This window comes from Ictalurus punctatus, chromosome 27 (assembly GCF_001660625.3).
Source record: "Ictalurus punctatus breed USDA103 chromosome 27, Coco_2.0, whole genome shotgun sequence".
NCBI classification, from domain to species: domain Eukaryota; kingdom Metazoa; phylum Chordata; class Actinopteri; order Siluriformes; family Ictaluridae; genus Ictalurus; species Ictalurus punctatus.
In genome coordinates this window covers 1,162,246-1,185,908 of record NC_030442.2, presented here as the reverse complement: position 1 = coordinate 1,185,908, position 23,663 = coordinate 1,162,246, and the positions used below count along the sequence as shown (strand labels likewise).

At 42.3% G+C, this 23,663-nt stretch overlaps 1 protein-coding gene across 1 annotated transcript; it reads right to left on the bottom strand.

Annotated features, from left to right (window-relative positions):
• Positions 1 to 943: 943 nt before the first annotated feature.
• Positions 944 to 21,673, bottom strand: ppef1 (protein phosphatase, EF-hand calcium binding domain 1). The gene is made up of 18 exons (XM_017458388.3): positions 21,300 to 21,673; positions 19,080 to 19,186; positions 18,754 to 18,786; positions 16,170 to 16,297; positions 15,740 to 15,800; positions 12,670 to 12,839; positions 12,424 to 12,538; positions 11,656 to 11,702; positions 10,285 to 10,451; positions 10,141 to 10,177; positions 9,914 to 10,063; positions 7,231 to 7,527; positions 6,884 to 7,069; positions 6,476 to 6,618; positions 3,534 to 3,640; positions 3,270 to 3,433; positions 2,546 to 2,630; positions 944 to 2,106 (listed from the first exon to the last, which is right to left on the bottom strand). Exons 2-18 carry the CDS (start codon positions 19,132 to 19,134, stop codon positions 1,907 to 1,909), a joined length of 2,145 nt encoding a protein of 714 aa, XP_017313877.1. The 5' UTR covers positions 19,135 to 19,186; positions 21,300 to 21,673; the 3' UTR covers positions 944 to 1,906.
• Between the last annotated feature and the right edge of the window lie 1,990 nt (positions 21,674 to 23,663).

Here is a 23,663-nt window from a genome sequence, read left to right as displayed (position 1 = left end):
CATCTGGGATTTTATTTTAGTAACGTTCGATGGAGAACAGCATGGATTCTCAGAGGACTCTTTTGATGGTCGGACCAGAACATGCTTGGGGGAAAGAAAAAGTCCCTTTACTACTCACAAAAAGTTTATAAGTAGGTGTAAGCGGTAGCTATTAGCACTGTGTTACGCAGGGTTAAACATGACCGTGTTCTCTGTTGTGGAATGTGAATTGCTTGTTCATTCAAAAGCTGTCTCCTGGACACACAAGCAGTTAAACAGGTCAAACCGAGGCACCATGTGCTTCTCAAACACACTTATTGGGGGGGTGCAGAAAAACCTTGCCATACCTGTAGCAAAAAAAAAAAAAAAAAGTGGTTTTTGTTTTGTTTTTTTCCTTAAAGCTAAATTACCTTCCCAATTAGAAGCGTTTCTCCATTCGTAGTACTGTACTGGTCACTTCCTGCATGTGATGATCTCTCACATGTCTGGGCTGTATTGTAGGGAGGCTAGACAGAAGCCCATTCTCACTGATGAGGTAGTTTTGAGTGTAATTATAAAATATATGTTTGGTGCAGAGGCAAGACAGCTCATCACCCATAGAACACCAGACCTGCAGTATGGTGAAGCATGGTGGTGGAAGCATCATGCTATGCGGCTGCTTCTCTTCAGATGGGACTCTATCAAGATAGAGGGAAACATGGATTCCAGTACGAATCTATTTTGCCACAAGTCCTGCAGGCCTCTGTTCGACAGCAGAACATGAAGAAAATGTTCACTTTCCAGCACGATAACGAGCCACGGCACAAATCCAAGTTAACAAAAGAATGGCTTCAGAACAAGACGATTATCATGTTCGAATCCTATCAAAGACCTGTGGAATGACTTGAAGACGGCTGTGCACAGGAGATCCCCTCACTGGACATTATTAGCAAAACTTTGCAGTCGATATGAAACGTCATAGGCAGCCGACGTAAGAAAAACAAACAAATAAATAAATAAATACAACTTAGTACATCACAGAAACCTGCAATTTATTTGATAAAATGTTCTTATTATGGTGCTGTTCTCTCCCAGCCAAGTTAAATGTGTAAAACAGTGCACAAAGCTTAAAGATCATTTTAAAAATTTGAATAAAAATGTTTTTATTAAGTAGTTTTTACACCAAAATGACATACGGCTACAGCCAGTCCCGGCACAGAGAGGAAACGGTCCGATCCAGGCAAAGTTCAGCTGAACTTGACACATCTAACGACGACACTGAATCACATCGTATCAAATGATCAAATGATCAGCTCTTGTATAATTGTACTTAATTGTGATTTATGGGCTGCCTTAAATCTCGCATACATCAAATTATTCTTCAGGTATCGAGAATGTATTTTCTCGGAAGGAAAAGATACGCAGCCGTAATAGGCAAACTACACCTTCGTACACGAGTCCGTTTCATGCCTTGTTTAAGTTTTGTGTGTACAGATCTTAGCATTAGTTTAAAATCAGGTTTGAACGCGACACAATGACCTTAATATGTCGTTGGCAGTCCGTAGTACAACAGATATACATATACAAGTATAATTCCTCCATCGATATCCACTAATTATCCATCATTTCATCGTTGTATCAAGTAGCAGCACAGTGCTGTGCTATGGCTTGTTTCACGTCTGTATTTTCAACTAGATTATACTGTAAATATAAAGAGAATGAACTCAAACCTAAATAAGCAGACATATCAATGCTTGCCGACTATGCATATATAAGACCGCGTTTTTCAGTCCAATTTTCAATTAAGTGCAATTATTATAATCCTCTGCCAGTAAATTCGAATGAATGAGAATGCAGACGTTCGTATCCATTCATTTCGTATCGATCATTATCTGCGCTATTGATTAACATTGCATTAATATTTTCTCGTCTTATGTGAATAGGTGTGTCAGCCTTGCTGCTGCTCCTTCACGTCCAGCTTATGGACGACCCGGAAGGCCTCGAGGAACTCGTTGAAGTCGATGCTGCCATCCTTGTTGAAATCGATGCTGCGTGCCATGTCGTCAATGGCTCGGTCGTCCACATCCACACCCAAGTGAGAACTGAACAGGTTCCATGTTTGGCGGAACTCCTCGATGGAAATCTGACCTGCGAAAAGCGAGGTTTAAAACCTATAAACAACACACGACAAATTCCATCCCTACTATAGCATGTGTTAGGGTGAGGGGAGTGAACCAGGCCGAAAAATGTTGAGTTTAATATGGCAATTATGCTATGTGATGCTAAGTTATAGGAAAAAAACTACCAAAAAATAAAAGGAAACGTGTCAATTTGAGTTGTAAATTGTGGACGAAGTACAACGGCAGGTCACGTGAGGTAAACAGATGGCGGTCACGAACAAATATGCTTATTTTCACTGGTTAAATACCTCTTTGGGAGGCAATCCAACAAATAAATATGTAGTCGTTACAGACCAGTCAGGAAATCAATGCTACCAATACTTTTTGAAGCCATTCAATGCATCATTCATCGTGCTTTTATCAATTTCCCAGTCCATCATCATCATCAATATAAAGCTAATACTTACCCGAATGGTCCTTGTCGATGATGTTGAAGATGATCTCAAGGTCAGTTCGGTACCTGTACAGTGTTTCTGCTAAGTTTGGTGCTACCTTTAAGTTGTAAAATAAATGTGAAAAAAGACAACAACCATCAGTTCTGTTCATGACTCAACCATGAAAGTCCACACATAAGAAACTTAAATCACAACCTAAAGTCTGACATGTTGCATGAGTCCCAATTACAAAGTTACAGAGGAAGTATCTGTGCCCAGGTATCAACTTGAAACAGGAGGTTCACCAAAGTACACATGCTCTTCACACCACAACAATGTCTCAAGGTGAGGTCAGACCATTAAATATGAATGATTGAAGTGGTTTGGACACTAAGGATCAGGCACATACTACTGGATGTGAAGTGGCTAATGATACAAATGACCTGCTGCTTGCATAAACATAAAACACTAGGCCATTTATGACTTCAGCCATAAAACATATCCACAATCTGATGCGAGCAGTAGGTCATTTACTACTTTAACCAACGCTGATTATGTACTATGATGCTTCTGGAAACTAGTCTGAAAAACATGCTGTCTTTATTCTCTGCACACTAGGAAAAAGTTTTAAACACTCTTCTTATTTGTCTTACCTGACCATAATATGTGGTATATTCATATCATTTGAAAATATATTTATGAAGCAAGTCATTTTTATTTTTTGCTTGAACAAAACAGATGTGACGAGATGTAAAACCTGCGGCATGGGTTGCCCCGGACCAATGTTTTCAAAGCATGACTCGTATTCTACGTTCCCATCGGAGGCCAGGCGCACAAGATGTGGTCTCAAAGTACGCCATGGAAGATCCAGCCTCAGCACTGATTCCACTACTTGAGCCCATTCATTGGTGGAGATCCTGCCTGTGAAAGAGCAAGAACGAAATGAAAAGGGAAAAGAGTAGGATAGAGAAAGAATGTGCAGTGATATTTGCAAGTAGATCATTCATTTGAGTTATCTTACCTGTGTTGTAGAGATCATGCTGCTGAAAGGCAGCCATGAGTTCAGAGCGACGGGCGAACAGCTTCTCCTGCAGAGCCTTTAGAGCTGAGCTTTCAGCCACACTGACTCTAAAATGAACACACATTCAGAATAGAAATATCCACACCTGGAACTGGCACTGTTGGGCACTGTAGCACATTTCGCTATTCTAAAATGCATCCATTGTTCATAATTAAAACACGTGAATGTGTTTTTACAAAGTTTTGTAAATGTATTAAAAACTGTAATGTCTCAGTTACACAAGTGTGCAGACCAAGGGCCATGGCCATTTTTGGCTAAAAGCGGTACAAGTTGTTTAGGGCCCCCTGAACCAGCAGAATCTAAAAACTACTCACCCACACAATGCAAAATCTATAAAATGGGCAAGTAGGATGGCACTTTGGGAATAGCCCCGGCTGTGACAAGAGATATGTTCAAGTAAACCATGTTTGTGTTGATGTTGATGATGTTTTGGATCACTGTCCTGCTGGAAGATCCAACCACGGCCCATTTGAATCTTTCTGTCAGAGGCAGTCAGGTTTCCATTTAATATCTGTTGATATTTGATAGAGTCCATGATGCCATGTATCCTAACAAAATGTCCAGGTCCTCTGGCAGAAAAACAGCCCAAAACATTAAAGATCCACCTCCATATTTAACCGTGGGCATGAGGGACTTTTCCATACGGCTACCTCTCTGTGTGCTCCAAAACCACCTCTGTGTTTATTACCTAAAAACTCTATTCTGGTTTCATCTGACCGTAGAACCCGATCCCATTTGAAGTTCCAGTAGTGTCTGCACACTGAAGACGCTCGAGTTTGTGTTTGGATGAGAGTAGAGGCTTTTTTCCTGAAACCCTTCCAAACAACTTGTGGTGATTTCGGTGACTTCAGATTGTAGTTTTGGAGACTTTCTGACCCCAAGACGCAACTAACTTCTGCAGTTCTCCAGCTGTGATCCTTGGAGATGTTTTATCCACCCGAACCGTCCTCATCACAGTGTGTTGAGACAATACAGACACACGTCCAATTCCAGGTCGATTCATAACATTTCCAGTGGACTGGAACTTCTTAATTATTGCCCTGATGGTGAAATGGGCGTTTTCAATACTCGTGCTATTTTCTTATAGACACTTCCCATTGTGTGAAGCTCAACAACCTTTTGCCGCACATCACAGCTATATTCCTCGCTCTTACCCATCGTTATGAAGGACTAAGGGAATTTGGCCTGTGTGTTACCACCAATTTAAAAGTTTTATTGGGATTCAGCTCCAGTTAAATGATGGCAGCTACTGTATTCTTCAGGACATTCCCCAGATCTGTGCCAGAGGTTATAGACAGTTCATGTGATCTCCTGGCTTGTTTCTTGCTCTGTTTTTTTTTCCCCATTATTGTGAAATCTAGTCTGCAGGATATGACTGAGATGATGTGAATGCTATTTTTAAACGGGAAACAACAAAGCGTTCACATAATGGAGGTAAGACACCTGTCCTTTTCCCTGCTGTGGAACACTTCAAAGCCCTTAGGCCAAATGAAAAAGTAAACTCAAGAAAATATTGGACACAATGTCTGGGTGGGTGTCAAACTACATGCAGGAGAAATCTTAAGCTAGAATGACGCTGGCCGAAGGAGGATTTCCTCTGACGCTGCATGCCACAGCAGATGAAAATCCTGCTGAAGTGATCAGCAATGTTGATATGGGAATTGAACTTCATGAAATTGTTAGATCTGCAGCTAAATCAGACAAGACCAAGAGGGAACTTATTCAGAGGTTCAGACAAGTCTTTGTGTCTTGTAACGGAGATCAGAAAATCCTACCAGAAAACAAGAACTGTCGGAGAGCACCGGTGGTCCTGCTGTATATTCCCTGATGTAAAGAGCTTCAGACTAAAACTGAGAAGGACAGAAAAATGAAAGATCTACAGAGTCTTTAAATCTGAGAAAGCTTTGAGGGAAAATGTTAAGAAAGACCTCTATACAGATGCAAATGTTATAGTGCGAAAGGGTTAAATGGCTCACGCCTCAGCATAATGCATATGCAGAGAACTTTGCACTGGTGAGCCCACCACTCTATGTTGAAGTGGACACCTCCCACCAGAAAGCAGCTGGACAACACTGCCTTCCAAAGGCTCAAGTAAACTGCAAAAATGGAACAACGTGGCCACCTGCTGTCTGGGATGGAACATTACACTGGGTCAGAGCTGGATCATCATGAAATCCACGATCCATGGATTCCAGTGATTCTGATAACGAAGTTCAACCATGACCTCTCAGAACTTAGACACAGAAGAGGAACACTGATTGATCAGTTAAGTGCTTGCTCCAGCTGACACCGACAGCCTAGAGAAGATGGTATGAAGACATGCTATGATCTTTGTTGGCTCAAATTTATTTATAACCTACATTCATTTGATGGTGTGATGATTGAGTGCTTTTATGATACCAGAAAAAAAAAACTGAACTGATTCCTGGATGCATCAGTGCAAAACCTAGCACCAGGGAGTGCAGAACATTACTTTTTTATTTAGTATTAGTATTTTTCAATCATTGTTTTCCATCAATGTGATGCTTTTTATGTTCTTGTGTGTTAAGATGTGATACCTTGAGAAGGCCTCAGTATTCACATATATGTGATCTACTCCAGAGATAATGAAAGGTGGTTGCTATGGGTCGCTAGACAGTACAAGACCTGTTACGTACTCTATGCTTGCTTCTTTTCCAAGAAAACAATAAGATAAAGGGGCGAAATGGTACACATTTACAGCACAGACGTGTAGACACCCTTATCCAAAGTGGGTCCAGAAGTACTTGGGGTCTACTGCGACCCTGACCAGGATAAAGTGGTTACTGAAGATAAACTAATGACATGTATATAGTGTACTACAGTGGTTAGTTGTACACACCCATCCAGACTAGTGATTATACCTCTGTTGCAGAGTAAGCTTCCTGGTGCTGCGGCTCACTTGGTACTGGAAGAAGCGTGGGATCAGATCTGGACCCAGCTTAATGTATGCACCACGATTACTGCCCTCCTCGTAGTAGTTAGATGCTGAGAAAATAGTGATTACCTTTTAAAAGAAAAAACATTCGAGTAAACAAAGTCCCGCAATTGTCCAGAACGGTTTGTACCAACTAATGAAAACACATTAAAATATGTTTTGTTTGATACATCAGCATTAATGTTAGATAAACAGGATCATAATATGATTTCTTGTGTGTCCAATATGGCTGCCACAGGTCATGCTAGATACATGCTGTAATATACACAAAACCACTTTGTACTCTGCATTCGTCATATCATTCCACCCTTTACGTGTATGGTAAGTGTCTGACCTGTCCATCATGGCAAAGCTCATAGCCCTCCTGCTTGCACTCGTGTGATCGGATAAGTAGGCACATGCCGTGCTTTTCCAGGAGCCTCCGTGTAACATCAGGCCCGAAGTAGCATCCTCCGCCACGGAACAAGTTCGGACTGCATCCGTTCTGGCTCTTTGGGTCACTCCACAACACGTCCACGATCTACAGCACGCGAACATAAATGTGAATAATAAACATAATCAAGTTTTTTCTGTCTTCTACTTGTTTCTGGTTGTGCTTTTTTAAATGGTGGGACATTTTTTTTTTTGTTGTGTTCCTGAAATTTCCTTATTTGTGTCTGTGAAATCATTTTGTCCTCTTACCTGCTTCCACTCCAGCTCTTCTCTGGGTGCCTCAGGCAGAGCAAGGGACACTATGGAGTCGAGGAAGGGAACTTGCAGTATGTCAGCAGGGCTTGGGAGTTTGGGGGATGGGGGAGCACGCCGCGATCCCCGGGGAGAGCACAATGAGGAGGAGGAAGAAGAGGACGAGGAGGAAGAGGAGCTGCTGCTCTGCCAGGTGAGGCGACTCTTACACTTGCGCTTCCCCTTGCCACTGCTGGCACTGCAGGCACGCATGTGATCCAGACCGCACTTGGGCAGCCGCAAAGCTGACTTTACCTTGAGCATGGAGAGAGAACAGAGTGTCTGAAAACATTATGTTTGGATCAAATGTCACTCAAATCTGGAATTATTTTATTTATTTATTTATTTTGTTGCCACTCACTTCCCGCACCAAGCACTTGGGAGAGTTTCCAAATGACACAGACACACAAAATTCAAACAGCAGGATCTCTGATTTATTCAAAGAAAGGCAGAGTATATGTATTGTGCTCGACACACAACAGAGACAGCTAACTACTGATTTGCTAGGCTGATGGGCATACAAGAAGCATATCAATGTAAGGAAGGAACAACTCCATATATGGTGTTCAGGAAGTCACAGGAATGCGAGCAAATGGTATTCAGGAAGGCATGGTCAGAGGCGTTATCTGTCTGCACCTGGGTGAAACTGGTTTTGTGCAGTGGTGGGAGAGGTAAAGGAACAAAGAGTAAAAAGTGTTAACAAAGGAAGAGAGCGGGAAGTGTGTTCACAGTAAACTTATCAAGGCTAAAATACATTTCTTAATTAACTGGAGTCTCAGTCATAATTTCGATAATGTTCCATTTCACCCCTCCTAACCACCAGGGGGCGAGGTTTAACACCGGGACATCATTTAGTGTGTACGCATGTGCCATGAAATGTCATGAAATGAGAGAGGCCTAGAACTTACTGTAAATACACAACGTACTTTCACTTCACAGTTCCTTTAATTGTACTTGCCCTGTACTGTGCCAGACCTTTTGTGTATCTTGGAGCTAACAGTTTGAGAATTCAGTCATAGCTGCAGATCCTCCAAATCTGGCAACAGACCATCATCTCCTAATCTCCCATCATCTCTTCAGGCTTGTACTGGTTTTTTTTTTTTTTTTGGAGTGGCTAGAAGCTTAGGTGGCTTCATTGGTTACCTTGCTAGCCTTGTTATCATCACCGCTGCACTCACCTTTCAGTCGTTCACAGACAGCGGTTTCCCTCTGCACTCCCCTCGGGTTTTTATACATCACCCTTAATCTGACAAACCGCAGACCTGTGCATACATACCACTAACATGGTCCAGTGGTTTTCGCTCACAATACCGTGCTCTACACCACTGAGCTTGCAAAGTTGGTCTCCCTTGATTCCCTGTATCTGTACCAAGCAAGCCTCTCATGGGACTTCGGATCAGTTCTGTAGCCCCCGCAGTCCACTGACTGGTGGCTTGTGAATCTAGTGTAGTCGCTCTACAACATGGAACTTGAAGTAATCTGGATTTTGCACATATGCATACATTGGCTGGAGTGGATTTCCATTTCTCCATATCTACAACGAGACAGTCCCTAGCACTTTGGCTCAGTTCTGGAGTCCTGCAATCCCCTGACTACTGGGTCTGTGGCTAAGCTCCTTCTTTCTTGGTTGTGGCAAAGAAAAGATGAGTCCATTACCACAACGTACTGGTATAGAGTGTGGACCGGGATGCTTCCTAAAAACATCAAACTGGGACTGAAGCAGGGCTTTTTCCTCCAATACTCTCTTGTTCTCTGAGAGTGTTGAACCATTTCCCACTGTCTGCAGACTAGCGAGTTTGTGATGGCAGACTAGCGAGTTTGTGATGTACTTCATTAGCCAGATTGCTAAAAGCAGACTAGGATTTGAAGTACTCTGAAGTAATGAGGGGCCAGTGTTTTTTTTCCCCCCATAGCATTGCTCTTCGTGGTTAACCTCCGGGTTATCTGGTTTCCACAATAGACACAGCTTCATCTTTGATGGGTTATAAACCACAGGATTCGTGTTTGCACGACCAAGGTCTAAACTCTCTGGAAGCTGAGAACAAGCAACAGCAACTCTGGCTTCAGCATTGTCCGGAAGCGTATGTGAAGTAAAATTAGTTTTTACCAGCTTGCGTGTACTGATGGTGTTAAAGGAGGCTTTTAAACGATCTACTGCACTGTGCCTGAGCTCTGCATCAGATGCTTTAGCTGACATGCAGGCCTCCTTTTGACACTTGGAGAAGGTCACAAGTGCTTCATTGCACAAAACACTATATTCAGACACACAATTCCCAAGCACTGACTGACAGATATGGACTAATCACTGAAACCGGCTGAAAAACACCCATCACCTGCCGAAAAGCACATGATATGTAGGGGTGTTTCAGTCTGCGTAATCACCCGACACGTGGGCTCGGGTCATCTCATGCGTTAAACATCCTTTTCCATGAGTCATCCATTACAGGATTATGAAAAAAATCTACCTTTTATATCCCAGTCACCATAACACTGAAAATAAAGAAATAAAACAAGAATTTTATGTTTTTTTCCTCCCCATGCTTGTTTTCTTAAACACGCCTGACTTGCCTCGTAGCTGAGGAGGTGAATCTGGTGTTAAATCTGGAGGATAAAACACTCACACAGGAGGACTTAAACTCACCTTGTGTCTTTCGACAGTGCTTAGAAAGTCCAAGTCGGTTTCATCTGAGATGCCGCCGTGAACAATGAGGACTTTGTTGTCAATTATGGTAGCAATTGGGAGCAGGCTGAACACATCCTGAAGGAGCTGGAGGATTTCTCTCCCGTGGGTCTGCAGAAAATCCAAATGAAAATAACGCCATGTATGAAACTCAAGTAACAACCACCGAGTAGCAAAAATTATATTACCTTGTACTTCTGCATTACTTCTTTTGTAAAGCCATATCTGAAAGAGGAGCAATAGTAAGTCCTTGAGGTATTTCTTGTGATTGTTTAAAACAGCACATAACTGTGAATATGAACACGAGCTAGGCAGTGAGGTCACTATGCTACCTCAGGTTCATGATGTGATCCTCATGGTTGCCTCGGTTGAGGTGCATGTGATCTGGGTAGAGGAGCAGAAATGCAAATAGGATGATGATAATTTCCATGGACTTCTTGCCACGGTCCACAAAGTCCCCGTTGAATATGTAGGGGTTCTCAGCAGATGGCAGACCATTCTAGGGGGGGAGACAGAACGTTATAAGGTTTTGAGGAACAATACTGACATCCAGTACATACCGAGAATGCTCCAATCCAATTTTAATACAGACAACTGAATTGAAGAAAAATGTATTTGACTTTGTTTGACTATGACGGCCATCGTTGTGTCACGGCACTGAACAAATTTTGGTTATACAACTGTTTACGGAAAACTAAATATTTCGGCTCAGGATGTGCCTAGCTCCTCGGAACAAAACGGATCTCTAGAGCACATTACAAAGTACGTGAGGTATGTACATACTGTAAACATTTTGCAACTTTTATGTTCCTTAGACTTAGAACTTAAGTCCAAATGTAATGCTCAAGATTGCTCACAGTTCCACATTTAGGGTCAGTTTATAATGGGAAGGGCTCCGGTCTCAGACTTAAGTTTTTTAGGGTTTACCTAGGTAAGTATAGTCTGCATGCATAACATTTCAGGTCTGAGATTTCTCTGATATATTTTATTTATTTATAGGGCTGAGAAAGTGCATTTTTACAACAAATTCCCCTCATTTTCTGGTTGAATATCTCTGGTGGGGGACCAGATACAAAGATGAAATTTTCACAGAAATAATTCCTCTATAGTAGCATTCTGGTGAAAAAAAATCAGCCTGGTCCATCATGTTGGTACAGGTGTACAGTTGGTATGCATGAATAGATTTGATGCAAATATGGAATTACAGTGAATTACAGAGCTATGGTGTTGATTCTATTGTGATAAAAGCAGTATGTGATTTCTGAGCTGTAGTCACTTACTGCTTATTCACATGGGCCAATATACCCTGAAATAACCAATCAAAAGGCTATCGCCAAAAGCCTTCTACAACCCTTACTTCACATGGCTGCTTTGAAAAATTACAGAAATTACAGTCTTGTGTATGAGCACAACTAAATAAAACCTCCAATTCTGAATTATACAGGATTTATAAGCATGCTGGCATCATTTTAAAGAAGTCTACACACAGATCAATAGAGGGTGCTAATAGTAATTGCACATTAAGGACTAGGTGTCATTATGGTGACTGGAACTCGATGGGATTATGAATATTAGGGAGATAACATTATATACTGTATACACAAATATCATTTGTTGAATTTGAACAAGGTAATAATAATAATAATAATAAATACATATAAAATAAAAACTATTGCATTTATGATGAGAGAATGTATTATTACCTTATAGAATATAAGGAGCAAATCATCTAGTCTTCCATGAAGGTCACCTGCAGTGAATATAAAAGATGATGTTCTGGAGAGATGTATAATATTAAGGGCTGACTGGTTTGCTGAAAATACAGTGGCGCTTAAAAGTTTGTGCACCCTAAAAATTCAGACAAATGCGTAAACGGATTAAGACCGGAAAACCTTTTCATCGTTCGGCTGTTTGAGTTGACTCGTCACGCAGACGTTATCAGTATTATCAATAAAATTTTTCAGATTTGATTAGCGGATAAATACTATTTATGAATACTATCGCAAGTTTGTGAAACTAAACAGCGGTAGATTTTGCAGAAACAGCAGAGCCATCACTGCTCATAATAAAACACTTATTAGCATCTGAATACAATTCATTCATATCTGAAGAACCATTTCGATCCGGGCTTTAATATGAAGAAGAGGAAAAAAAAAAAAAAGGTTTGTGTTTACAGAAATCAGATGCAACATTTTCATGTTGGAATCCTGCCATTAGCTGCGCCTCGCGTCTTCGTTTGATCTGAAGCGCCATTCAGGCGCCTGCTCCTCGGAGAAGAAGGCCATTGAGGTGCAAAGAAGTGCTTCGTAAAGTGGTACATAAATACACACTTCGTTTGGGAGACGCTTTGCTCGTGCACGCGTTCAAAATGGGAAATACGACTGGCAGGAAATCATACCGTGCTTGCACTCGTTAGTACTAAACGGGAAGCACGGGGCAGGCATTCGAATGCGTGCGAGGTTTAATCTTACCGCAGATTGTGATTTCCTTGGCGTAGGACGACGACAGGTAAATGACGTTTGGCATCTGCTGTAGAAACTTCTGCGTCTCATGAAGCAACTGCAGCACGTATTTGGCATGGAGAATCTAGGGAGAAGAAATACAACTTGTTAAGATATTTAATGATTTCTTTATTTTTATTTAAATAACAGGTTCTTAAAACCTAGGACAGGATCTTTCACAGGGGGTCACTTGGTTAAAGCTGCAATGTGTTGTACCTGTTGCTCCTTGAAGGCGCTGAGCAGGGTGTTGGTATCGGTGACATTCAGGGGGAAGGAGAGGCGAGGGCCGCTGTATGACTCGGGAACCGTGATCTGCTCGTACTTATACTGTCTGACTTCCTCCGTTACAGGGTCTACCGCCGGATCCAGCAGGTGAGAGATCAGATCTGGACGGTAGAAAAAAGCAACAAAAACAAAAGCACCATGGTCAATGATAATACTACGTGTTATGTTTTAAGCTGCCTATGGATAAGATCAAGTCATAAATAAAGATATATAGCAGCACACAAAGAGCTGAAACTGGTATGTATTCTCTGTTATGAGCTACATCACAAACCGCAATAACTAGCTAGCACACGGTATAGAGGTAACTTGCTATTATGACTTGGTACAGTAGTACGCTGTAGGTGTTGACCCAATGGAATAAACACTGCTTTGTATGTGTAACAGGAAGGTGTTCCATCTCAGCTATCGCAGAGACTTTAACTGCAGCATAGTTGGTGTCAGATGGAATGGTTTGAGTATCTCAGAAACTGGGATTTTCATGGACAACAACCCCATGGAATTTACACAGAATGGTGCAATAAACAAATAAACACCACATCCAGTGATGTGGGAAGAAATGTCTTTTTGATGAGAAAGGTCAGAGATGAAGGGCCAGACTGGTTCAAGCGGACAGGAAGGCTGCGGTCACTCAAATTAAGCACTCTTTACAATCACAGTGAGCAGAAAAGCATCTCAGAACGCACAAGCCATCGAGTTTTGAGATGGACGGATGGATGGACCGTCAGCAATAACCTGTACGGATCTACAGTCTGGGCTAGAGTGTTGGTGTTGCTCTTGATTCCATGAAAGTCCAAAATGAGTCATTTGTTAACAGCAAATAAGACAAAATGGCTGGCTGAGCTGTATTTTCATCTTTGAACGAGAAGGACGCCTTCGTCCTGCTCGTTCATTTATACCAGTGAGCCCTGCTAATATAAATAACAACCTTATCTATTGTCGTGTGTTTGAACGGTATTGGATATTGTTTTTTCAAAGCAACAGCCAGTATGGACTGAGCTGCAACGTTGCCATCACTCTCACACACACACACACACACACACACTTCAGTCTGAATGGCTGCTAATTATGCGCAGAGATTTGTAAACATTGTCTCTACTGTGCCTTTTGTGAACATGGAAATGTGCGATTGTTCGTCCATGAATCTATTCAAATGGGAGCCAGACATCATGAACAGCTGTTTCCACTGAATGGAAAGGAAGTGCTCACAACCTTGCTCAAGTGTTTACTAGGGTTGCTGCTTATGTAAGCAAAAGCGTGTTCAGGTATGGATGGTTTATATTCTAATTATATACGGATCCTATTAAACTCTTATCACGCTCTTAATTAGTCTCAGAGAGAGATTCTTCAGCCAATGAGTGGATAGCCAAAACTCTGACTAGAGGACAAATATGTACAAAGACAAACTGAAGGTATTTCCGTGTGTTTCTTCTGGGTTCTCTGGACTAGCTATGCTATACTGCCCCTAGGTGTGAACGTGTGTGTGTGCGTGCGTGATGTGCCATCCAAATGCGTTTTTTTGGGTTTTTTCATAATTGATGTACAGATCATATACATTTGGAGAGAGGCCAAATCCATTTGTTCCTAAAGTGAAGATATGTCAACTTTTTTTCTGAAGCTCATAAAACCTGCCACGGAAATACATGCCATTGCGTACATCTGCCAGAAATGTTCATTAATTCTCTCTCTCTCTCATATATATATATTGTAAAGATCACCAACCATGACAGCTGGCTTGCTTTTGCATCTTCCTCTAGAAACGTCCACACAAACATTTTCATTGTTCTGGTTCCAGGCGGCCGTTGTTTCGGTCAGGTCTATGATGCACGGACATCGCCTAATTCAGTTAGCATCCTCGGTTTGGAAAGGCTTTAAGGCTTGGTTTTGGATTAGCTTGGGTTAATTGTCTGCATGATGCATTTCTGGCACAACAGCACAGCTCAAAGTGGTATCTCCTTGTGTTGCTAAGCAACTGTGTCCCTCCATAGTAAAGGTTTTAAACCATTAGGATAGGTGCATGACGGTTAAAAGGGGATCTGCTCGTTTGATATGAAAGGATAGAAAGCTAAGGGCTGAAATGTGAGGAAGGGGAGTTGCTGGATGAAAGAACATCAAACACTCTGTTAGGATGCAAACAGAATTTCTATTTATTTATTTATTTAAAGTTTGACACGTATGGAAATGATTACATGCCATTATTGATTTTACGCAGCTGTAGATGTGGTAAAAGTTAGCTGTACTGTATAAGCAAAATGCTTCTGAGGCTGTAAAGCTTCCTTAACGACTCCAGTCCATGTTGTAATTGCTGCAGATTTGCTGGCTGTGATTTCCCTGAAATGTGACTGAAATCTGGGGTCTGTCGAGGCACTCGGCTCATTCACGTTAGTTGAACCAGCTCGAGTTGACATGTAGATTGTAACATGATTCACTGCAGTTAACAAATGGCTTAAGGTCGATTCCTTTTTACTATTCTAGTGCCAAGACCAGCGGCACTACCACCGACGGAAAATACACAGGAGGATCTGATGACGCGAGATTGGAGTGGATTTCAGTGACCGTCGTGTTAAGTGGTTACACTTCCCTGTAGATTTCATGTGCCTCGGGGCCAATTTACTCACTCACACATCATCAGCAGTGACGCAACGTCATCAGCGGTGCCTGAGAAGGCGCACGTGAGAGACAATAGAAGGTGTAATAAACATGATCGAGGTGGATTACGTTCACGATCCATTTTCTCAAAATGGCTTTGGAGGAGCCGAAAACAGGAACCTGAGCCGATTTTACTGTCTGTATTGTGCTGCTGCTACGTGATTGGCTGACTGCATGAACGACGAGGGGTACAGGTTCCTATAAACGTGGCCAGCGCGTGTCACCAGCGATTTGAACGACCGGCTCGCGACACGCATTCGCCCCGTACTCAGAATTCAGTTTTGTGCTACATGACTGCCTTAATCAGCAGATCAGATGAAAGTACAGGTGTGTTTTAGTGTATAGGTGACAGTACCTGGTTCGTTCCCACTCAGCTGTGTGACGTTATCCAACATGAAGCTGAAGAAACTGGAAAGCTTCAGGAAAATAGAATAGAGCGTCTGTGAAATCACCATCCACGACAATCACAAGTCATAGAGATCATCACAAATAAGCCGTATTATTATTCGTTTGGTATTATATGCATTTCAGTAACAGCACTGCAGCTGACACAACCTAAAACTGTCCTCTTGTTAATAGAAACTCGGAAAACTTGGTACTGGGTCGTACATTTAACACACTGTGATTTTGTTTGACTATTTAACCCCTAACCATAGACAATAGGCTTGGGAAACAATCTGAGACCAATTTTGAAAAATTTAGAGTGGCTGTATGTGGTACAGGGTACGAAGATCAGACATGAATATTTGTGTAAACCGTATTTTGATTATTTGTCTTGATGTTACCTTTAACTGGTCCTGTTCTCCGGCGTACTCTATGGACTGGAAGATGTTCCAAGTGTACCGTCTCCTGATCTCCAGTCGGGCAATGTAACGCCGGTACCAGCGCTGGATCAGTATGGCAGCTTTTATTGCTACGTATACGGGAAACAACACGAGTGATTCTACATCTAATATCGGATTTCTAATCTCACTCCACCCGCTATTCACGTGAAATCGATTTAAACTCGATGAAGGATTGCGCTTGTGGTGTACAATGTTAAACACCACAAGCCATAAAACCTTACAAACCTCAAGCACTACGAATTCGACAGGAAACCACATTAAATAAAAATGGACCGACATAAAAGAGCGAACCACTCACAGTGCACTTCCTACCACAACATTAGCGCAGCTTTATATCAGAACTAATGTAAATACACGGTGTTCTTATTTTCAGAAAAGCAACCCAACACGTGTCGGTTAACATAAGGACACGTAAATCTTTACAAACATGATGGAGTGCAGTAGTGCCGCTAAAAATAGGCAAAACCTCTGGAGATTGGCATCATGGCTGCTAATTAAAGATGTGCTGAAAGAGCTGCTGAGAGTGCAGGAAGCGGTAAAGAACATGGGGGAAAGAGGTGGAGCAGTCTTCATTAACAACACGGGCAAACAGAGCAAGTCAAGGTGGGCTCGCTGTTTTCCTCCACCGGTGTACATTCAATGAAATGATTCTTTAAAGATATTTGCTGTAATAAATTCATATGAATTTTAATTCCATTAGGGAATACCGTTGCTATGAAGAGGTGTACTTGGTCTGCAACAAGGTTTAGGTAGGTGGTAGGTCAAAAAGTAATATCCACATGCATGCCAGCACCCAAGGTTGCCCAGCAGAACATTGCCCAGCAGAACATTGCCCAGCAGAACATTGCCCAGCAGAACATTGCCCAGCAGAACACTGCCCAGAGCCTCACACTGCCTCAACCGGCCTGCCTTCTTCCTGTAATGCATCCTGGCACCATCTCTTCCCCAGGTAAGTGATGTACTCTCACCCAGTCATCCACATCATGTAAAAGAAAACGTGATTCACCAGACCGCCACCTTCTTCCACTGCCCCATGGTCTAGGTCTGATGCTCACATGCCCATTGTAGGCTCTTGCAGCGGTGGACAGGAGTCAGCATGGGCACTCTGAACGGTCTGAGGCTGTGCAACAAATTGCGATGCACTGTGTTCTGACATCTTTCCATCATAGCCTACATGAACTTTTTCAACAATCTGTGCTACAGTAGCTTGTCTGTGGGATGGGACCTTCGCTCCCCACACACTCAGTGAGCCTTGGGTGCGCATGACCCTGTCGCCGGTTCACTGGTTGTCCTTCCTTGGGCCACTTTTGGTAGGTACTAGCCACTAGCAAGACCCGCCCTTTTGGAGATGCTCTGACCCGGTCGTCTCGCCATCACAACGTGGCCCTAGTCAAAGTCGCTCAGATCCTTACACTTGGCCTTCCAACACATCACCATCAAAGACTGACCGTTCAGTTCCTGCCTAATATACCCCCCCCGACAGGTGCCATTGTAACGAGATAATCAATGTTATTCACGTCATCCATCAGTGGCTTTAATATTATGGCTGTTCGGGGTATTTAATCTGTTAATGAAGGTTCTGCTGCTTATCAAAAGCCACTGGAGTATGCAAACAGCCTCCTGGACATTTAAGGTCATAGCAAAGGGCCCACTCGAACTAGAGTTTATCATTTATTCAATTAAATCAAATCGACTCGAAGAATGAACACAGACACCTGAATTTTTAATATGCATGTAGCACTGAAGCAGTACCCGCTGCATTATGTGAATCAGATCTCTTCTAATGATTATGATGCTTATCCTAAACATGAGAGTGGCAGCTTGGGAACATCCTCCACACTGTATTTTCTCCTATATGTACCGCATTTCTGAAAACTATAGCTTTCCCTGAAATTAAACATATGTTCCTTTTGCCCATATCTCAACCACAAAACAGAACCTCTCGCATTTTCAAGTCTGGTTACCTCAAAAAGTAGAACATTCTTTTAAAATGTTCGGTCCAACGGCAGTGCAGAAGCATCATGGACATTTTGACAGCTGGACATTCTTTATTCTTATGTCCAATCACAAATTGATCAGATTGTGTTTCACTGTGTGATGAAACCCCACTTCACTAGCAAGATTTGGAACATCTTTAGTCAGACTGACTGCATTACCCCAACGCCCATTTTCTCCCCAATTTGGTCTTGGTCAACCCAGGAGAGTGAGGGCTAAAACGTGCTTCCTCGGAGACACGTGACGCCGGCGCTATCTGCCCTCTTCCACATACGTGAGCCCACATGCAGGAAAGATCATAAATGCGAGAATGAAAGAAAGTAAATAAAAACATTTCCGTGTCGACCCAGTTCACGGGGTTTCATCTTCAACTCAACCATTTCCACTTCAAATACGCTTACTGTAAATATATAAATAAACCTTTCCCGTTGAGACAGATGCATTCATTGGTGATAAAGTCACCCCATTTTTAATTTTTAAAAAAAAAAATATTTAAGAGACAGAAAGATGATGAAGGCCAGGTGCTTACTCAGTACTGGGCTGGACGGCTTGACCATCAAATCTGTGTGAGGAGCAAGAGGAGGAAATGAACTCAAAAGTTCTAACGTTGTTTGATTATAGTGCACTTGAGCTACTCTCAGTCGATGGCACAAAGTGAGCTTCAAGTGCACTAGAAGGATTAAAACAATGACGGCAAATAAAGATCTTAATACGTTTACTACACATATACACAATACATATGCAAAGATATGGCTTGTTAATTGACGTGTGGTAGAAAAGAACTAATCTTGGAACTGGTCTTGTGCAAAACTAGTTGATCGTTACGTCCTAATATACAATACGACATCCGCTTACCGATTTCCGACGGCCCTCCTTGGTTCTCAGTGGCTACTGAGGCGCCACAACCCATAATGGCAGCATGAAGGTTTTCGGTCTGATCATGCGTCTTTGTGATCGCAAACCTAGGAAAATGAAGTCAGGAAAACAGTCTTGAATAGATATACGGTTTAATGCATCGATGCTTACACCACAACACTGCTGAATTTTGTTGTTGTTGACGTTTTCTGGAAGGAATCTCCAGTATCAGCACTTCGTATCAGGCTGAGGTAAAGCTGCGTGACATCACCCCATCACTGATTACTTTTCTAGAACAGTACACCCATCATGTTTTATTCCTTTCTTATTGAATTTAAAAGGGAAACGTGTTCTAATAATACGCCAGATGAGAGGGTCTACATAAAAATACGCAAATGAAAGCATGTGTGCCGTTGTCACTGTTGAGGGAAAAAAAAAAAATGGATATGTGATTCATAATGGACTTTATTCTGTACCGTAAGTGCTTTTCAAAGGACAGAGCGCGAATCAGCTACAAGATCCATATGCAAAAAAAAAACAAAAACAATAGGAAATGCAAAAGGAACCGTTCCTAGGAGCATCCTAAATCAAGTACATTGTAATCGATCATCAATCGTTTATCATGGTAGAACCCATGCCCCGTACCGCTGGAATTATGAGACTGAATGCTGCTAGGTGTTTGCATGATTCAGCTACTTCTGGGCACTTTTCCTCCACTCTTTAATTAATAGGGTGGTTTCAGACATGCAGATGTTTCTGAAGTACCACATTTGCAGGAGAGTTCGCATGGAGAAGCAGGGGCTTATCAGCAATAGTGCTGTACAAGTGTGAAGGCTATGCAACATTCAAAGCAAGTGTACCAAAACTGGACAGTCGAAGATTGGGAAAAAGGACCCGGTGACATTGTTCGGAATTGAAAAATATATATATAGAGAGAGAAATTTCAATCTTCAGCTGCCCAGTTTTGGTGAGCCTGCACATCTGCATTAGATGAACTAGTTCATCTGGATAACTGACAAAAAAAAAAAGCTGAGGTCGCTGAGGGGGCGTGGCTAAAGGACACATCCAGTTGACCTTATTCCATGAAAAAGACCACAATGGCGAATTCATCAAATATCACTAATCCGTATGTACTTAAATAAAGAATAGTAAATTAACATAAAGAGTATAAATTGTAAGTTTATATACTGTACGTTCGCCTCACACCTCCAGGGTCGGGGTTCGAATCCCGCCGCTGCCGTGTTTGCAGAGTTTGTATATTCTCCCTGGTCTGCGGGGGTTTCCTCCCCCAGTCCAAAGACATGCACAGTAGGCTGATGGGCATGTCCAAAGTGTATACTCACACAAAGAAGTTCCATATTTAATGTTGATGACCAATATGATGGAAATGAGGATTTTTTTGGGGAGGGGGGTGGGCACTTTAGGGCTGTTGCACGATGCAGCTGATTTAGGAGGTTAAGAAAACTACTCAATAAAAATAATAATTCAATTTGATTTCTATAGCCCTTTTTACAGTGGACACCGTCTCAAAGCAGCTTTACAGAAATATATAAGAGACAGGATACAGATTTTAAGTGTGCGGGTTAATCCCAATTGAGCAAGCCGGTGGTGACGGTGGTGATTAAAAACTCCCTACAATGATACGAGGAAGATGTATATAGATTTATTTTATATATATTTTAAAACTAAGGTGTTAACTGGAGTCTTGCATCAGAAACATTCTACACTGAGAACAGCCGAGAGAGCACCCTGGGAAATCAGGACACTGGTGTTCTTAAGAGATTTGGAGGTGATTCACATTTGATATCTTCCTCAAAGCTGTCTTAAATCGACTGTCCATATCTCCAGGACATGAAACAAACGAGAAAAGACAAAGTCCATCAGTCCAGAGAACTACTAAATTAGTCCAAATCTAGAGACAGACACAAGGTGAAGCAGGAAACACTTCACATCCCCGTTACGCTTTTTGGAGATGCTCTGGAGCGCGCCAGGCGGAATGTCAAATGACCCCAAATCCCCTCTGCAACAAGTGCGTGCACTACATCGTCTATCAGATGATGTGCACCTCCAAAGCACACGTCGAAACATGACGCCCCCTGCGGAGCGCCACCGGAGGGGTCTGAGGTTTCCGCTCAACACGACCTGGCTTTGACATTCCGTTAGGATATAACGCGACGACGGACAGAGTGAATCGGAAGCAGGTTCAAAAGCAGTACGTACCGTCTCCGGTGTGAGGTGCACGCTACAGGCGCGAGCGGGAAGGAAAACAAGCGCGGGCGCCTCGTGCGCGCGTGTACAGCTGACGCCTGACAGAGAAGCGCGCGCGTCCTTGCGTGCGCCTGTGCAACCGCGAGGAGGATTAAACCCGTGTAAAGATATTAACATGCAGATGCATCTCGGTGGATAAACACCACACTGCGAGCTCAGGACTCGGTTACCGGATTAATGAGTCCACAGCAGCCGGTTACCGATATAAGCACGAGCCCCATGAGTGGTCCGGGGGGGCGGGGGGTGGTGTAATTGGGACGGGACACAGGTAGAACTCATTTGAAGTGACTCTGCTTAATGTGACACTTTTAGTGTAGGCTATAGAACCCCAGGGGCCCTACATCGATTTTTATGTATTTTTGTATTATTTCTTTTAGAATTTGCAGACTTAACCCTCTACTGCATTATTTATGTTAAAAAAAATAATAATAAAAAAAAAGTTTCATGAATTTTTATTACTGGAATGAGTTGGTAAATTGCTGCTGTATAAAGTATCATATAGACATCAAGTCTGAGGTTTCCAGAGTGTAAGAGCTTACACTTTTAAACTGCATTTAAAGCTGTTTACATGTCTTACCTTTAAGCAGTTTTGCCTAAATATTAAACAATTATTCGAATTAATGATTAAAATTCATTTCGAGAGCCCTCCAATGATCACTTTCAACATGCCATGTGACTGCAGAAAAGAAAGAACACTTCCTGGTCATGTGATATTGCATGCTTTTATGTCCGAATTAAAGTCCCCTTTTTCCAATTACACAGTCGTTTAGTATCATTACCCCCCCCCCCCCCCCCCCCCAAAAAAAATTAATTTTTGCCATGGCAACAGCTCGCAGTAAACGGTTACTAGTTAACGTGGACGAAGCAGTGATTGAGATTTTAACATCCACATAAAACTAAAGTGACTCATTAGGACTTGCTTTTGTAGAGCCACTGAATTCTTTTGGAACTCAAAAATAATCACTAATTCACAACTCAATCCATCTTAAATACCTCTGAAATACTCGCTCCAATGACTCCATGACCAAACAGTTTATTTTAAAAAATAAGTTGCTATGATTTGGTCCCCTTTTTAAACAGTGGGGAAACATGCTCACTGCCACATTTAGATCTATAGAGCTTTAATTGTGGTTAGCCTAGTGGTCAAAAACGGGAACTGCAACAAGCACTAAAGACTGTATGCAGTGCAGAACCATTTCTGCTGCAAGATATATTGAAAAGATCTTGACACGGGGGGGGGGGTTATAGAGTAGGTAATGTCTGTAAGTCAGAAGTAAATCACCACCATACCCCCCACAAATGCTGAGGGCAGGGAGGAGGGAAGGGAAAAAAAAAAGAAAAGAAAGCAAACCTGTGTCCGACTTCAACACCCCAATCTTTTGGACTAGTTTCAGGTCTTTTAGGTTGTTTGAGATGTAGTCAGGTTGGACATTTTGCTGAAAACTGGCAATTCTGTTTAATGATTAGCTTTTCTTGTGCACCTCACAGAACAGTGATGGGGAAATACCCAATCAAAATAAGCCATTAGCCCAATATAATCAGACACCAGATACACAGACTGGCTTGATTTGTTAACACATGTCGGTAAATATGACTACATTGCTGGGCTGTGGACACCAAGTTACGACACAGTCCGAGTGTCACAAGCCAGGGGCAGACACATGCTGTCTGAGGTACGAACAACAAAAGTGACACTATTAGACACACGTTCCCTCACACACATGGGGAAACCCTACAGGGTACCACATGACTTCCACAGGAAGGACACCATATAGCCTAGCAGTGCTCAACACCAACCATCTTCCCAAAACACCATCATCCTGAAGTCTCCAGCTCCAATCGTAAGCCACACCCACCCAATAATCTAGTCATTACCTTGGTAAGTCCTTGATCAGCTAAAACAGGTGTTCAATTTTGTTTGGAGATGAAATAAGCAGGAAGGTAGATCTCAAGGAAGAGGGTTGGTGCCCACTGGCCCAGACTTGGACTCCTGCACATATCAGAGTTTGTGCTTCTCCAGTTCAGCATCTCAGCTAGGTCCACCATCCTACACTTTACAATCCATTCAGCAGTGATATGTTGTAAAGCTACAGCGTTTTGAATTGTCTCAGCTCTGCTTTCTCATACAAGAGCAACACCTAATACAAAGCATCATCGGATAGATAAAAACTCATTTATTTTTATATACACACGTAAAAATATATATTTACACACAATATTAGAATGAGACAAGTCATGCTCCGTCCATAGGGATGGCATTGCGGCGGTGTGAGAGCTGCTGCATGGCTGCACTGATCTCCCGGCTCGTGATGATCC

Bases quoted from the DNA above. Each gene is read 5' to 3' on its own strand.
- ppef1 (XM_017458388.3), bottom strand. From the start codon at position 19,134: ATGGGTTGTGGCGCCTCAGTAGCCACTGAGAACCAAGGAGGGCCGTCG. The intron at 10,452-11,655 runs GTAATAATACAT...CTCCCCCCCTAG, and splicing joins TGCTCCTTATATTCTATAAG to AATGGTCTGCCATCTGCTGA. The intron at 3,641-6,475 runs GTATAATCACTA...TGTTCATTTTAG, and splicing joins AAGCTTACTCTGCAACAGAG to AGTCAGTGTGGCTGAAAGCT.